At 54.3% G+C, this 15860-nt stretch overlaps 1 protein-coding gene and 1 long non-coding RNA gene across 14 annotated transcripts in view; one reads left to right on the forward strand and one right to left on the reverse strand.

Annotated features, from left to right (window-relative positions):
- Positions 1–1072, reverse strand: LOC114099669 (uncharacterized). Its single transcript, XR_003583940.2, has 2 exons — positions 988–1072; positions 1–414 (listed from the first exon to the last, which is right to left on the reverse strand). It is a non-coding gene; the product is annotated as an uncharacterized lncRNA (long non-coding RNA).
- The window catches only part of Nrxn2 (neurexin 2), a 96125-nt gene continuing 81048 nt past the window's right edge, over positions 784–15860 (forward strand). For 8 of the 13 annotated variants that reach the window (XM_027944038.3, XM_027944043.2, XM_027944040.3 and 5 more), the window contains exons 1-2: positions 784–1513; positions 13228–13245. In XM_027944038.3, coding sequence (XP_027799839.1) covers positions 784–1513; positions 13228–13245 — 748 coding nt within the window. The remainder of the gene's footprint in view (positions 1514–13227; positions 13246–15860) is intronic. The other 5 variants (XM_034636901.2, XM_034636902.2, XM_034636904.2 and 2 more) reach the window with 2 other exon arrangements.

The following is a 15860-nucleotide window of genomic DNA, read 5'->3' on the forward strand; positions in this document are numbered from 1 at the left end:
TTGACGAATTGGCATTTAATTAATCTCAATGAATTATTTAGCAACTTCATTATCCAGCATCAAGAGCTGATGAGAGAGAGCGAGTGATCCCTGGCTAGAGGTGGGAGCCACCGCACAGAGGTTGGGTGATTTAAAAAAGAAGGGGGTGGGGTCACCTGTTGGAGAGATCCTAGGTCTCACTCCCAGGAGCTGGCCTTGGTCCTGACGCCTGGGTCTTTTGAGGGGTCAGTGTGAGGCCAGCAGGATTGGACTCCTACTGAATTCCAAGGTGTCACTTTCCCACCCGTCCACATCTCAAGCCAATAATGTCCCTTCCGAGTGCTGTATCTCCCCAAGTGTTGGGTTCCCAGTACTTCCATCCGCGATTATGTTTCTTGCTTCAAGACACTCTCCAGGTCAGGGCCAGCTCAAGTCCTAAAGAAAAACAGGTGGGCATCTGTTGGTTTGAGGCGGGAGCCAGACACCGACGGGCCGGGCCCTGATCCCCCCGAAACCCCCCTTTAAAGCTTTCTTCTCTGTTTCCCTGCAGGCGTCCCTCCCCCAACTTCCGTTCAAGTCCGCAGCAGGGGAGGGGCCCCCGCCGCCGCTGTCGCCGCCGCCGGGGGGAAGTCGGCACCTGGGCCTCTACGCACATCGCCCCACCGCCAGGCCCATGGCACTGTGAGCCGGCGAGGGAGCCCCGCTCGGTGCCGGGGGCTCCCGGCCCCCTCCCCGCCCCATGCGCCCGCGGCTCTGAAGCCTGAGCGGGGCCGGGGGCCGGGCGGCGCCGGGGCCGCCGGAGGCATGGCGCCCGGGAGCCGGTGGCGACCGCCACCGCCGCCACCGCTGCTGCTGCTGCTGCTGGCGCTGGCGGCGGGCGCCGGCAGCCTGGAGTTCGGCGGCGGCCCCGGGCAGTGGGCTCGCTACGCGCGCTGGGCAGGCGCAGCGAGCAGCGGCGAGCTCAGTTTCAGCCTGCGCACCAACGCCACGCGCGCGCTGTTGCTCTACCTGGACGACGGCGGCGACTGCGACTTTTTGGAGCTGCTGCTGGTGGACGGGCGCCTGCGGCTGCGCTTCACGCTTTCGTGCGCCGAGCCCGCCACGCTGCAGCTGGACACGCCGGTGGCGGACGACCGCTGGCACATGGTGTTGTTGACCCGCGACGCGCGCCGCACGGCGCTAGCGGTGGATGGCGAGGCCCGCGCGGCAGAGGTGCGCTCCAAGCGGCGCGAGATGCAGGTGGCCAGCGACCTGTTCGTGGGTGGAATCCCTCCCGACGTGCGCCTCTCGGCACTCACGCTCAGCACCGTCAAGTACGAGCCACCCTTCCGCGGCCTCCTGGCCAACCTGAAGCTGGGTGAGCGGCCCCCGGCGCTGCTGGGCAGCCAAGGCCTGCGCGGCGCGGCTGCCGATCCGCTGTGCGCGCCCGCGCGCAACCCCTGCGCCAACGGCGGCCTCTGCACTGTACTGGCCCCCGGCGAGGTGGGCTGCGACTGCAGCCATACGGGCTTCGGTGGCAAGTTCTGCAGCGAAGGTGAGCCCGGGGGAGTCGCCGCAGGGCGCGTGGGCGAGGGAGTGGAAGGCTGGAGGTGCCGGGATGAGGTGGTTGGGAGGGCGGGGTCCGAGGATCTGGGCTTGTTGCCTGGGCTCGTGCGGAGGGCGTGTGAGAGTGTACTAGCACCCGAGGGTCGTGAGAGCCTGCCTGTCCGCGCGAGGGCGTGTGCGGTTAATCAGTGGGCGGGGAGAGACCCGAGCCTATGGGCGTGGCCAGTGTGGGCGTGACCCGTGTGAGTCCTCCAGTGCCGTAGGAGCCGGTGGAGGTCGTGTGGGCAGGTTCTGTGAGCGGCTGTGAGGGGCTGTAAGGGCTGGTGGCGGGTGGTGTGCTGGGCGAAGCCTATGAGAGGTGGGGCCTTGTGTGCGGGGACCTGGGACAAAGAGTTTGGCCTGCATGGTGGGCAAGTCCTTCGTGGGTGTGGGAGGGTTGTGAATGGGGCCTATGTGTGCAGGCTGGGGAGTGTGGAGGGGCTTTGAGGCTGGGAGGTGTGTGGGCTGGCCTGTTGGGTGGGGCCATTGGGGACCTAGTAGGACCTTGTGTGGGACGGTGAGGCCTTGGTGCAGGACCAGTTGGGTGGGTCCTGAGGGAGAGTGGGCAGGGCCTGCATGGGCCGTCCCTGAGAGCCAGTGGGCGGGGCCTGCGTGAGTGGGCCCGTGTGGGCGGGACTTGCGGGAAGCTTGGGGTTAGGGACAGCCACAGTCTGTGAAGGTCCCGAGTCCGCAGACCAGACAACAAGGCGGGTGAGGGATCCCGGGGATTGCCATGCTGTGCCCGCACCCGCCAGGAAGGCAGGAACCGAATTTCTTTTCCATCCCAGAATCACCTGAGCCCCTTGGACAGTGAAGGGAAAAGCGTGAGGTGAGATAACGGTGAGGCTCTTGACTAGGAGTTGACGGTTTGCGTGAGGGGCCAAGGTGGCAGGTTGTGTGTCCCAGGTGAGAGAGCAGGAGGCGAGGCTTCTGTGTCAGACATTGGAGCCCTTGGAGCATGGGGTTCCAGTGGGAGATTACGACTGTTGAGGGGTTGCTGACTTTGAGCATAGAATGATATTTGATAGAATGATTCTTGATAGAATGTGGAATGGGGACTTGGAAGGGAGGCGTTCGGGAGGGGGTTCTGCCAGCACCCCAGCTGCAAGAGGGATGCCTGGCAGGCAGTGGAGGACAAGGGTCTTGGGTTGAGCCTGGCCTGGGTCTGAGCTGTGATTTTAGTGGGGATGAGGGAAGAAGGGAACTTTCAGGAGCCTCTTTTACTTTGGTCTGGCTGGGTGGTGGGGGAGAGATTTCCCCATCTGTTTGGGGGTGCCTTTCCCAGCAGGTGTGTGAGCCAGACATGCTTTCTTCTCCCCCAGTGCCTCTAGAAGGTGTGGGCCACTCTAACGTTGTGTGTGTGTGTGTGTGTGTGTGTGTGTGTGTTTCTGCCTTCCAAAAGGTAGAGTCTTTTGGGGAGTGTGTGGCTCAGAAAATGGGTGTCCCTGTGGCTATGTGCATGTGGACAGCCTATGGAAGAGCAGCACATGCAGGCGAGGCCCTGGGTATGAGAAGTCTTGACTTTGGACAGTAGTTTATGTATTTATAAGTTGTGGTAGACAAATAGGTAAGGAAGGGTTGGATTGTTTTTGTGGGGCTATTTGTACAAGGTTGTGAGATAAATCTTCAGGAACTGTGTGTATAAGTTAATCTGACACCTTCTCACCTTTTCTCCAAGGAGCTCAGGTGCTCCCTAAACTGTGAAATTGTGTGTCTTGTGTGCAGAGGCCTAAGAGTCTGGCAATGTATATTATATGTGTGAATGGATCTGTTTGAACTGTAGTGCTTATTGATAGGAAGCGAAGGCCTAGTAGGGTGAGTGGTACACAGCTGTAAGGATGTGTGCTCATGTGCAGGTACCCATGTACCTGGGTTGAAATGCAAGACCTCAGCATCTATGAGAATTCTGTCTATGAAATCTATGTCTATGTCTATGAAATTCTGTCATAGAAATCTATGAGAATTCTGTCCAGGTCCTTAAATTCATTTTTTAATTCCTATGATCCCTCTCCACCAAGGCCTCCTAAGCAATAGGAGGAATCTTCTCTCTCTTTTTTTTTTTTTTTTTTTGGTGGTACTGGGGATTGAACCTGGGGTGCTCTACCACTTAACTACATGACCAGCCCTTTTCATTCTTTATTTTGAGACAGGGCCTTGCTAAGTTGCTGAGGCTACTCTAGGACTTGTGATCCTCTGGCCTCAGCCTCCTGATTTGCTGGGATAGTAGGTGTGCACCTCTGTGCCTGGCTAAGATGAACCATTTGAGCTGTGGGGAAGTTACAGTAACAGGTCCATGATTTCACTGTGTCTGAACTGGGCTTGGGTATATGAAAACTGTACCCAGAATGGTCAATCCATTCTTTGAAAGCCTTTCGTTGGCTTCAGAGGCTTCCAGTGCAACAAAAAAGGTGTGTGCCACTGAATGCAGGTGTGTATGTGTGCAGAAGATGTGTTTGAGTGAAAGGAATGGTTCTTGAGTATCAAATGGGTGTGCATCAGACTAATGTTTGTGTTAGCTGTGTTGCAGCTGAGAGAGCTGGCTGTGTGCCTGACCCACTGTGTGTGTGTGTGTGTGTGTGTGTGTGTATGATGTAAGAAATAGGAAAGGGAGGTATTGGGTGGGTGTCTGACAGCTAGCAGGGGCAGAGTTGCTGTGTGTATGTGGTATGGGTATGTCTGTGTGTGGTCTGTTGAGAGAGGGGTGTGTAGGGATAAAGGGCAGGATATGTCTTTATTCATTCTGTATTCACTGCACCTAATATAGCACCAGGCACTTAGTGGGAGTTTGATAAAGATTTGTGGAATGAATGAAGAGCTATTAATAAGTATTTGAGAGAACAAAGGCTTGAGGTAAGGCCATATGTACATGCAGATACATGTGTATCATATATGTGTGTTTGTTTTCACGTGTATGTGTGGGTGGCTATGAGGGTTGTAGACACGGTTGTGTCTGGAGGTGACAGGCACAGCACAACCCTACAAACTCCCCTCCTTCTTCCCCCAACCCTAAACCTCATTTTTTTTCTCCTTGTATTTGTTCCTTGTTTCCTAGGCAGATTTCATAACATCCCGTGCTCATTACACTTCTTCTAGTACATTCTTATTCAGCCAAGAAAGATGGTATGGGATCCCACCATGGTGATTGGGGTGGGAGAGGAAAACTTTGAGGGGATCAGGTCCGGTTCCTGATCTCTGAGCAGTTCTAAGTCTCAAGCTTCCCTGGAAGTTGCTGTCACTTCGTTTTTATCTGCTTTGAGTGGTTTCCAACTTTTTCTGAAATTGAGGACATTTCTAAAAGTCAGTAATTCACACTATTCCTTCCAAATAGCAGTTATCATTTTTATTTCTGTTTATTGGGAAAACAAATGACTCAAAGCTCCTATGAATTCAGAAAAGCTTTTAGATGACTTTGATGTTTTATTTGCCATTGCAGTTAATAAAATATACATTAGAAAAATAGTTTTAGCTTTATATGCAAGATGTACCAAACTGCCTTCAGATGTTCGGTGGACATATGGATTTGTGGATTCTTGTGGAAGCTTTGCGTGCCTTCCCCGGGTCTAAGCTTACCCACTGATTGAAAATCTCCTGGCCAGGAATTTGCTTTTTTTCTCAGGGGGCGGGAGGTCTGACTACATGTAACTGAAGACTCTTAAGTGTGAGTGGCTGGGAGTCTGTGTCCCTGCTGTAGGTTATCTGCCAAAGGCGGGTAGAGTCGGCTGGTATTTTGCAGGGAGTTTGCACGTCTGTGCTTCCTCGTGTCATCTATATGTGTGGAAGAAGGGGTGCAGAGGTGTGTGTGTGGGAGACCCGGTGGAGTTGGGGCACCCATGTTAGGGCTGACTGTCAGGTATATCCCTGGCTCAAGAAAGGGAAGTAGGAAACTGGTGGTAACGTGCGTCTGCAGGAAGGTAGACAAGTGTCCTGGGCGTTTGTTAGTGATCTAATTCAATGGGTGGTGATGAAGGGCTTCTCTGTGAGAGGCTGTGTGTTGGAGGCTGCAGGGGAATCAGAGAGGAGGAAGATGGACTCTCTGCTCCAGGCAGTCACTGTTTCCCTGAGGAAGCAGATAAGAAGGCAGTCCTGTGAATGGTCAAGAGTGAGATTCGCATCCAGAGCCCCTGGGCAGGGAACTTAGGCGTGAGCTTCCTTATCTGTAAGAGGAATAACCATAGTACCTACCATAGAGAGTTGCTATGAAAATGAAGTTTGCTAATTCAGGTAAAGTGCATAGAACAGTATCTGGAAGATAGAAAATGCTCCATAAATACAGGTTGAATATATTTAATCTGAAAAATCTGAAATCTGAAGTACTCCAAAAGCTGGTAGTATTTGAGCACTGACAGATGCCACAAGTGAAAAATTAGACTGTGGTGGGTCACAGGAACAATGTTGTGTGAAAGAACCTTCAGGCCATGTGCACGGGCTGAGTGGGAAGCAAACGAATTTCGTGTTTGGAGTTGGGTCCATCCAAGATATCTCATGATATGCAAATATTCCAAATCTGGAAAAAAAAAAAATCCCAAATTGGAAATTCTTCCTAGGCATTTCAGATCAAGGATATTCAACCTGCAATGGCAACAAATAAACAAAATGCAAAAAAAAAAAAAAAAAAAAAAAAAAACCCAAAAAACAAAGAACAAAAAACAACACACAATACTGTAGTGTGTTCCCTGAGAGGCAGCGAGGCAGTGTAGCTTATTGGTTAAACCACAGGCTTCTGGGGCTCAGATCTGGGTTTAGATCTGTCTTCTCTACCCACTAATCCTGTGATATCAGACAAGTATCTAAACTTTAGACTCATTTTTCTTGATCTGTAAAATGGGGGTAAACATGTGTATCTCATAGGTTTGTTGTGATAATTGAGTGGTACATAATTAGTGGTCAGTGGTAATTATTATAAGCAAAATACTATTTTTTTATTATGGCATAAGGATATTTACAATAAATAATAAATACTTGTGGACACATCAAAAGTTGGGGGGACACCATCAAATTATTAGTTGGGGGCAAGAGTTAGGTTGCAGGGCTGGGGGTGCACAAGGCCCTATGTTCAATCCCCAGCACCACCACCACCAAAAAAAAAAAAAAAGGTTGCGTATTTTCAGAAGTTGTTTTATGTTAAGCAAGATTTAGATAGAGAGTGCAGGGTAGTGAATGAAGTTATAAGTTAACAAGTTGGATCGGTAATGGTTTGTGGACAGCATGCTGTCTAGGGTTGGTCTTGGACACTGATTAGCAAGCATGTCTTGGAGGAAGTCACTCCAAGCCAAGGAATTGGCAAGGACAGAGGTGTGGAAGTGTGTGGGGGGGCAAATGTACCTTGAGTCTGCAGAGGGACGCCAAGGAGTGAAGGAGACAGAGTGGAATCTACAGCAGGAGAAGCAGGAGGAGGCCCAGGGCTGGAAGATTTGGCTAAAGTCATTCAGCTATCTCTTAGCGGGTACTGACTGGGCACCATGTGGCGGTAAGTGAGCCACAAAAGGGTTTTGATCTAGTATATGATCAAGTATATGAAGATAAGAGCGGCATGGAAGCTGGGGGTAGAGTGCGGCAGGATTAGAGAGGGAAGTTAGGTGGGGGAGAGATCAGCTGGAAGGTAGTTGAGGCAAGAGGTTTTGGGGCCCTGAACCTTCATTGTCATGGAGAGTGGCCAAGGAGCCGTGACAGCTGTGGTGTCTGTCCTGGCAGCTGCAGTGCTGGAGTGCCATTCCTGAGGCTGAAGCTGTGGCAGGGACTCTGCCTTTTGGTTGTGGGGTGGGGTGAGAGGGAAGAGGGCAGCCGGGACAGGGAACAGGTTTGGGACACTAATCATGAAAGTCTTGGTTTGGGTGCCCCTGGGCGTTCCTAGACAGAGATGTCCAGGTGGTTGGAAAGGTGAGACCAGCTCTTTGAGGTAAAGTGAGGGCTGCAAATGGAGCCCTAGGAGTCCCATGTGGGGGGAGAGTATTTGAGGCTCTGGGATCGGATGAGGTGGCCAAGGAGAAGCCTAAGAGGACATACAGCGGGATGGGGCAGTGGAACCAGCAAAGGAGCAAGTTAGAACTGGAAGGAGACCTGAGGGAGGAGGGAGGGGCCTGCAGCTCAGGAGCCCTTGCTGGGCCCTCAGCTGTTTTACCTCAGTTCATCCTCATGATCCCTGCGTGAGGGTGAATCTCCATTTTACAGCAGGCCAAAGGGAGGCTCAGAGATGCGGAGCTGGGATCTGAGCCCTGAGCAGACTCCAGGGACAGTGGCTCCTCACCTGTCTCCACGCTGCCTCCAAAAAGGAGTGCTGTGTCCCTTGATTATCTGAGTCTGGTTATTGGAGCTACTTAGTGGCAGTATCTTGTCAGAAGCCAGTAATAATCCTAAATCCTGGGCTTGGGTGGTGGCTCAGTGGCAGAGCACTTGCCTAGCACGTGTGAGGCACTGGGTTCAGTTCAATAAATAAATAAATAATAAAGGTCCGTTGACAACTAAAAAAAAAAAAAAAAATCCCAAATCCTGGGCACCAACTTCTCCCTTATACCAGGTGGGCAGAGGGTGTCCCTGCGGTTGCAGGCAGCTGTACCCTGCAGAGACAGGGCAACAGGTGGGTATGGATCAGGAGAATGTCAGTCTTCTGTGCCTTCTGGGAGGAACCACCCCTGCAGAGCAGGGGATTATCCCACTGAAACACCAACTCTCCAACACGTTTCATGGGAATCTTTTCAAAATCTGACCCATACCTCTCTGCCTTCCCAAGCACAGTGCTTGCGTGTGCTTTAGCTTTCCCTAGGGACTCAGGGAAGTCACGATTCTCCTCAGGTGTTACACAGGACTGACACACAATGGCTCCTTCCCTGAGGCTTGCCCCTGCCTGAAATCCTGCCTGACTGTTGTGCTTTGGCCCTGATGCTCTCTGTGGGTAGAAGGGGCTCCAGGCTCAGTGGGATGGATTTCTCTAGAGAGTGGTAGACAGTGGCTGCCCTGAGAACTCAGAGGAGAGAGAGGTGCTCCCAAGGGAAGGTGGCAATCAGGGAAGAACATGCACTGCCTGGTTTCTAGTCCCCTCCTCACTACTTGCTAGGGATGCGTTTTACTGATCCACCTTGTTCTTCAGTGTCTTACTCTGCAAAATGGAAGCAATAATGTTGTAAGCACAGATAGTTACTATGGTTCCTAACCCTAGTGGTCAGGGAAGGCTTCATGGAGGAGGTGGGACTTGGTTGGACCTTAAAGGATGACTGGTGGAAAGGATAGGGACCAGCTTTCCTGACGGAAGTATTGCCTGAACCCGGAGTGGTTGCATTGAGTGGTGTATTGGAGACCAGGTTGGTTGTGCTTTATGGGAGATAAAATCAGAACTGTAGGTTAGCTAGAAGCTTCTAGCAATCTTGACTTCCAGAATGTAGCCCATTGGAAGTTTTAGAGCCAGGCAAATTTGGGTTCAAAGTTTGACTCTGCCCCTCGACAGCAGTGTGACCTTGGACAAGTTATTCTACTTTTTTTTTTTTTAATAGTACTGGGAATTGAACCCCAGGGATACTGTGCCACTGAGCTATACCCAAGCCCCGCACCCCCACTTTTTTGGTACTAGGGACTGAACCCAGGGGCGCTCAACCATGGAGACATATCCATAGCCCCTTTTATATTTTATTTAGAGACAGGGTCTCACTAAGTTACTTCCTTGATAAATTACTGGGGCTGGCTTTGAACTCATGATCCTCCTGCCTCACCCTTCCAAGCCGCTGGGATTACAGGCATTTGCCACTGTGCCCTGTCCCCAGCCCATTTTTTTTTTTTTAGAGAGAGAGAGAATATATATATATATATATTATATGTATATACATACACACACACATAGACACACGCACACACACACACACACACATATATATATATATATGTATATATATATTTTTTAGTTTTTGGTGGACACAACATTTTTATTTTATTTTTATGTGGTGCTGAGGATTGAACCCAGCTCCCTGTGAATGGCAGGTGAGCGTGCTACCACTTGAGCCACATCCCCAGCCCCTCCCCATCCCTTTTTATTTTGAGATAGGGTCTCACTAAGTTGCTGAGGCTGCCCTTGAACTTGTTATCCTTCTGTCTCAGCCTCCTGAGTAGCTGGGATTACAGACATGTACCACCACACCGGGCTTGCTTCTACTTTGGGAGGTGTTTTCCTCATCTCTAAGAGGGACTTCTAGTGATATGCACTTCCATGAGCTGGGTAGAGGAAACAGTACCTGCCAAGAGCCAGGCACACTTCAGGGCTCTGCACATGAGAAGTCTTATTTTATTATTCACTCAACAAACACAGAAATGCCTTTCTCTGAGCCAGGAACTGTGCAAGCAGCTGGAGATAGAGATGAAAGAAACATTGTCCTGTGGGTATTTTCACAGTCCAGTCAGGAAGCAGACACGAAACACAATTGCAATATAGCCTCGATAAGTGCAACAATAATGGAATGTACACGTCTGGAGCTGGCACAGAAGAGGGTGACTGGCTGCTCTCCTGTGTTCGGAACACACAGATGCGTGTTGATTCAAGGAAGAGTCGACTTTCTCAGGCAGCTGTGGGAGGGAAGAGCATTTCAAGCCCAGGAAACAGGACGTGGGGAAACATGTCTATTAGGCAGGTGTGTGACCCTCATTGAAAGCAAGAAAGCCGGTGCTTGTGAGGAAAGTGGGGAGAGGCTCAGTGTGGCCAGAGCCTGGGTTGGTGCAGGAAAGGAGCCCGGGGGGCACGCTCAGGCTTTGAAGGGACTTTCCTACCAAGACTAGACCGTTATCTTGTGAAGTCCAATGAGAAGCCGGCTGTGAAGAGTTTTTAGCAGGGTTGTGACATGGTGGGACCACTGTGGCCGTGTGGAGGGTATGAACTACAGGGTGAAAAGACTGGTTGAAGGGGAATCATCTCAGAGGCTCATTAATGTTCCCAGGAGAAGAGCAGATGAAGGGCTGGCCTGGGGGCTGTGCCAGGGCTGCAGGGTTTCAGAAGGTGGAACCCCCAAGTTCTGGTGATCAGTCTGGGGAAAGAGCAGGGCTGTTTCCTGGGTGCCTCGGGGGATCCGGGCATGGAGGCAGGAGGAGAGGGGGAGGGTTCCGAGGCCTGTGAGACACTCAGGGAGCCGTCCGAAGGCAGATGGGTACGTGGGCTGAGAGCACAGAAGAAAGGCTTGACCCGGAGCCTCATCAAGTCTGAGTGTGTGTGTCTGGTCCCTGTGCTGAGAGAGCGCGGTGGGGACAGGAAGGGGGACCGACCAGGAAAAAGCTGTTGCAGACAGCCAGCCATGAGGGGCAGCTGTCCCCGGGACTGCCGTGGAGAGCTGCCGCTGGGTGGCCTCCTCTTTTGTAGAGAGGAGACGGATGAGCCGCAGGCTCATCAGGAGTGTGGTGAGGCGGTTATGGAAAGTCCCACGTGAGGGTCGTGAGGGTCGGTGGGTGGGCGCCTGGCTCGCGGTTACCTGATCTCTCTGAAGCCTGGCAGCGTGAGGCTCACCGTGGGAGTTCAAGGAGAGTTGGTTGGAGGCAGGACAAAACACGGCACAGATGCTTGGTTTGGGGCTGGGGTCATGAGCATGGCCTCGGTGGTAGAGTTTAGAGGCCGCAGAGCTGTGGAGGCAACAGGTGGGGATGTGGGACGGTCACTCCGAAGGGATTGGGGCTGCAAATGCCCCATGGGAGCCCCTCAGCCACCAAAATGAGCTGTCCCCAAGGAGAGCGGGAAGAAGAGTGAGGTCAGGGGACAGAGCCTGGCACAGCGAGCTAGGAGAGAAGGTCTCTCAGTGCTGACCGCGGGGGCCAGGAGAAACCAAGCTGCCTGGTTTCAGCTTCCCGAGCATGGCGTGTCCATGTCACGTTTCTGGCAGGTGGAAATACCTTTTGGAAGATCTGCCATGGTGGATTATCTAGAAACCTGCCCACCTCCGTGTTTGCCCAGGTGCTGGTGAGCTGGTTGTGCTGACTGGACGGGGCCGTAGCCGCTGAGACCGGAGAAGCCCTATGCAGCAGTCCTCAAGGGGCCCCGGGGTTTCCTGAGGGTCCCCTTCACCAGCCAGCTCTCCCCACAAATGTGATGTGGCTGTTTATTTAAGAAAATCATTATATACAGAGCATCCGAGGATGTACGTGTCAGGCAAAGAAGCTCTTTGTCATATAGAAATGTGTTTGTGGCACGTGGAGGCTTGTGTGTGCCCGTGTGTGAAATGGGTGAGAGACAGGGAGAGACACTGGGATAGAAAGGGAGTGGCGTTCCTCCCAGGGTGTGTGTCGCAGTCAACTGGAGGGAGTGTGGAGTGGTGGTGGGTGGATGCAGCCCTGTTATGTATTAGATTGCTGTGCAGGTATTGATATTTGCATTCAGCTTTGTGTGTGTGTGTGTGTGTGTGTGTGTTGTGGGCGTGGTATCAGGAAGGATAAACAACACTGTTTGTTTTTGTGATACAGCTGCCCCCCTCAGAGGGCATGAGCAAATAGCACAAAATGGGCTTGGAAGTGGGAGGAGATTGTGTGTGTGTGCGCCTGCCTGCACCGGTGTGCACGTGTGTGCACCTACACTGTGTGTCTCCGTGACTGCCCTGGGGCCTTCGTGCGTGTGCATCTTTCCCCGCGGGTTGTGTTTGCAGGTTCTGCTGTTTCTCTCCTCTGCCTTTTGCTCTCTCTGGGTGCTCCCAGGAGCTGGTGGGCAGGTAGCAGTGTCAGGAGTCGGGGCGCCCGGGTCCCCTTCCGAAGCAGGCTGGGCGTGGTCTGCTTGAGGAGCTACTTCCATCCTCCCTCCCACCTTCTCTTTACCCATCTGATGCACCTCAGGCCAGGCCAGGTCGGTGCGGGGGGGCAGTGTGGCCCACTTGACCTCCGACCCCTGAGGTGGCCATGCCGCCTGGGTCTGCCTCCCGCTGTTGGGAAGGCATTTGTGCTAACAGTGGAGCCAGAGCCAGAGCCAGAGCCAGAGCCAGAGGGGTCTCGGAAACTGCAGCCTGGCCTCTCCTCTGCAGGAGGGGGGAGGGGCTTGGAGAGGCTGAGTGACTGAGTGACGGGATGGAGGTCACATGGCACTTTGGGGCAGAGCTGGTTCCTGACCATGGACTGTCGCCTTTTCTCCCCTGGGCTCTGGGGGGCTGTGGGGTGGTTGGATTCTTGTGTGAAAAGCCTTCAGGTGTGAGTAGCGTGAGAGCTGAATGTGTCACTGGATTGCTAAGTGCTTATGTGTGTCAGTGTGTCACCGAGCGTGAGTGTGTCCCGGGCGAACCCAGCGAGACGGTTACTGGTGTGAGCGTGTCCCCATCTGTCTCTGAGAAGCAGTGGAGGGTGGGGAGGAGTCTGCCTCGGGAAGAAGCCCGCTGCTGCTCCTGCCCAGCCTCCCACCCTCCATGTGACCTTGAGTGGCCACTGCCCTGGCCTGGGCCTCGGTTTTCTGAAATGCAGCACAAGGGTCGGGTGTGAGGCATGTGGGAGCTCCCGACCCTCCTGGACTGGCTGACTCTGTGTGTGATGGACTCGGAGGGCGGCTCTGCTCCTGCCCCATCCCCAGACCTTCTGGGTTGGGTGGCCTGTGTCGGGACCTGGGTGGGCTTCAGGACCTGGGCCCCTGGCTGCCCTGGGAGCTGCTGTTGGTGGTGAGGCCTGCGTGCTAACAGCCCTCCTTTTTCTTCTCTCTCTGCCTCCCCCTTCTCTGAACCTGGCTGGCTGTAGAGGAGCACCCTATGGAAGGTGAGTGAAGCCTCTCGGTCACTGGGGTAGCACATCTGTCACCATGGGGGTCCCATGTGAAGGGGTGTCGTCGGTCACTCAAGGGCTCCCTCCCCTGCCTGTGCTTGGGCCCCTTGGAGGAAGGCTGTCTGGGTCCTCCCTTCTGCCTGGGCTCCACTTCTGCTGGTGGGGGGCTGCCAGGTAGCCGCAGGCCCTTCCCTGGCCCGTGTCACTTCATTCTGACCACTGGCCTTTCTTCTTCCTTGCAGGAAAGGGCAAGGGATCTTTGGGAAGAGCTGGGCACGGGGGTGGAGGGCTGTGGATCAGAAGAGTGCAGGGTGGGAATCCTGCTTGCCCTGCCCTGCTCAGGAAGCACAGAAAGGCCTTGCCACCAGGGATGGGGTGACGGAGCCGCCTCTGCCCCGGAAGCCCTTGCGTGGGAGAATCCGCCCCTCTGCTGCACAGCTCAGGAGGGCCAGAGTGTGGTCTGTCGAGACTGCAGGCTGGGTGGGGGCCTGCCACTGGTCAGGGCATGTGGCCAGGGGCAGCTCCTCTGCTCCGATAAACCCCGATCGCCACTGGGAGGTGAGGACAGGGGCCCCTTCGTCCTGCCCAGTCCCAGGGCAAGGGTGGTGCAGGCTCCTCCCTGGGTCTGTGTCCATTCTTTCCCTGCCTTCTTCTATTTGACCTTCTTTTTCGTCTTTATCTCTTTCTCCAGGGCCCCGTCCCTGGACTTCTCTCTGTGTCTGTCCTTCCCACAGCTCTTTCCAGGTTTCTGTCTTTCTCTCAACCTTTCCTTCTAGCTTTGGTTTCTCTCTGTTTCTTTTCCTCTTTGGGGTGGACTCAGATCTGGGAGCGGGAAGGCAATGTTGAGTGGTCTGGGCCTGAGGGCTGGGCTGCAGGGAAGTCATGTGGACCACTGGGGAGGGCAGCAGGGGGGTGCAAGGTGAGGCCACCTCCCAGTCCCCACCCTGCTCCACACTCTTCTGTCCTGGGAAAGCAGGAGTGGGGGGATGTGCCAAAATCGCTGGACCCGGACCCTGTGGGAGGAGCAGGGCAACTGCCAGGATGCGGGTTCCTGGGAAGGAAGGTGGCCAGGCCCTTGGCCTGGGTGTGAGTGGCATCCATTTGTCCTCGTGGTGCCTACGGTTTGGCTTGTCTCTCCTGGTGTCTCGTCTTCTCGGGGCTCCTTAGGTCCTCTGGTGGCAGCAGCAGGCACCTGTGTGTGCACATTCATACAACTCTGCTGGTCACTGTGCCCCTGGGTGTCTCTGCATGTCTGTGAACATGTGCCCGTGTGCATGTGGCACAGTTGTGTCCTTGTGTGAGCATGCTGCACACCCACACGTTGCGTCTTTGTGCTGTGGCCTGCATCTTTCTGTGCCTGTTGGAGCATCCGTGGCTCTGTGGTCCCCATCCGTGTCTGCATCTGTGTGTCAGTGTTTACTCTGTGTGCTGTGTGTGTGTGTGTGTGTGTGTGTGAGAGTCCGCGTGTCTGGGTGGACGCAGCCTTCTGAGGGCTGGAGATAAGATTTAGTGCTGATGTGACTTTTACTTGCTCTTGATGTCATGTCTGCTCCGGAACAAAGGGAGAGATGGAGGGAGGAAGAGAGAAGAAAGCGGGGAGGAAGGTCGGAGCTGAGAGCCAGGGAGAGCGGGCGGCTAAGTGAGGAGGTGGGATGAGGGCTTGTGGAGGGAGAGGCAGAGGAGAGGGACCTGGATGGAGTGGCAGGCTGCTCAGAAGTGGCCCGAAGATGGGGGCAGAGGAAAGGGAATATTTAGGTAGGGGCCAGAAGGAAGCTGGGCTTGGGGACAGTGGGAGTGAGACCTGTGGTGACACCTAGACATTTCCTTGGGGTGCCTGGCAGTCTGCTGGTTTAGGTGTGGTACTGTATGGGGCTGCGTGCCAGGGCCGTGCAGGTGTGTATGGGAGGCTGCGTGTGTGTGGGTTTGCGCGTGCGCACACGGGAGTGTGGCCTCTGTGTTCTCTGCTATGTCTGTGCCTGTTCGTGTGTCCTGATCTTGCCCTGTGGCCATCTTTCTCTTGATGGCCGTCCACTCAGGGGTGTGTTGGGGGAATCAGGGTGAGACTGAAAGTGGGGAAGGGGTTGGGCAGGTTGGTGGTAGTTCCCAGGGGCAAGCTGGGGACCTCCTCTGCGACACTGCACTCTGGACCCTGCAGCCCCCCTTTGTGGCTCTCAGGGGTCCTCTGTGCCCCTGCCTCTTCTCCATCCCTCCATGCTGTGACACTGTGCCTGGAGGCTTAGCTTCCTTCAGGAGCCAGGCGTCCTGCTCCGCAGCCCCCACCAGCCTCCTCTCTCCTCCTAGCCTTTTGCAGCAGGGAGAGGAGACCCAGAAGCAGCCAGATAGTGCCCTAGGAAGAGACCTAGGGCAATGCCATCCATCACTGCTGGCCTCTTCTCCAGCGGTGGAGGAGGGGCTGATGCTACAGGTGGACATGGGCAGAATACCCTGGTGGAGCCCGGGGCCAGCAGGAGGGAGCAGATGCAGATGGGGTGGGGGAGGAGACAGACTTTAGGGAGGGAACCCTCGGGCCAGCTGGGGCTGAGCCAGGGGTAGACGGGAAGGGAACCGGCCTCCCCTCACCAAGATGGCTGGCTCTGTCACGCCTGAGG

Source organism: Marmota flaviventris, chromosome 9 (assembly GCF_047511675.1).
Source record: "Marmota flaviventris isolate mMarFla1 chromosome 9, mMarFla1.hap1, whole genome shotgun sequence".
In the NCBI taxonomy this organism is placed as follows: domain Eukaryota; kingdom Metazoa; phylum Chordata; class Mammalia; order Rodentia; family Sciuridae; genus Marmota; species Marmota flaviventris.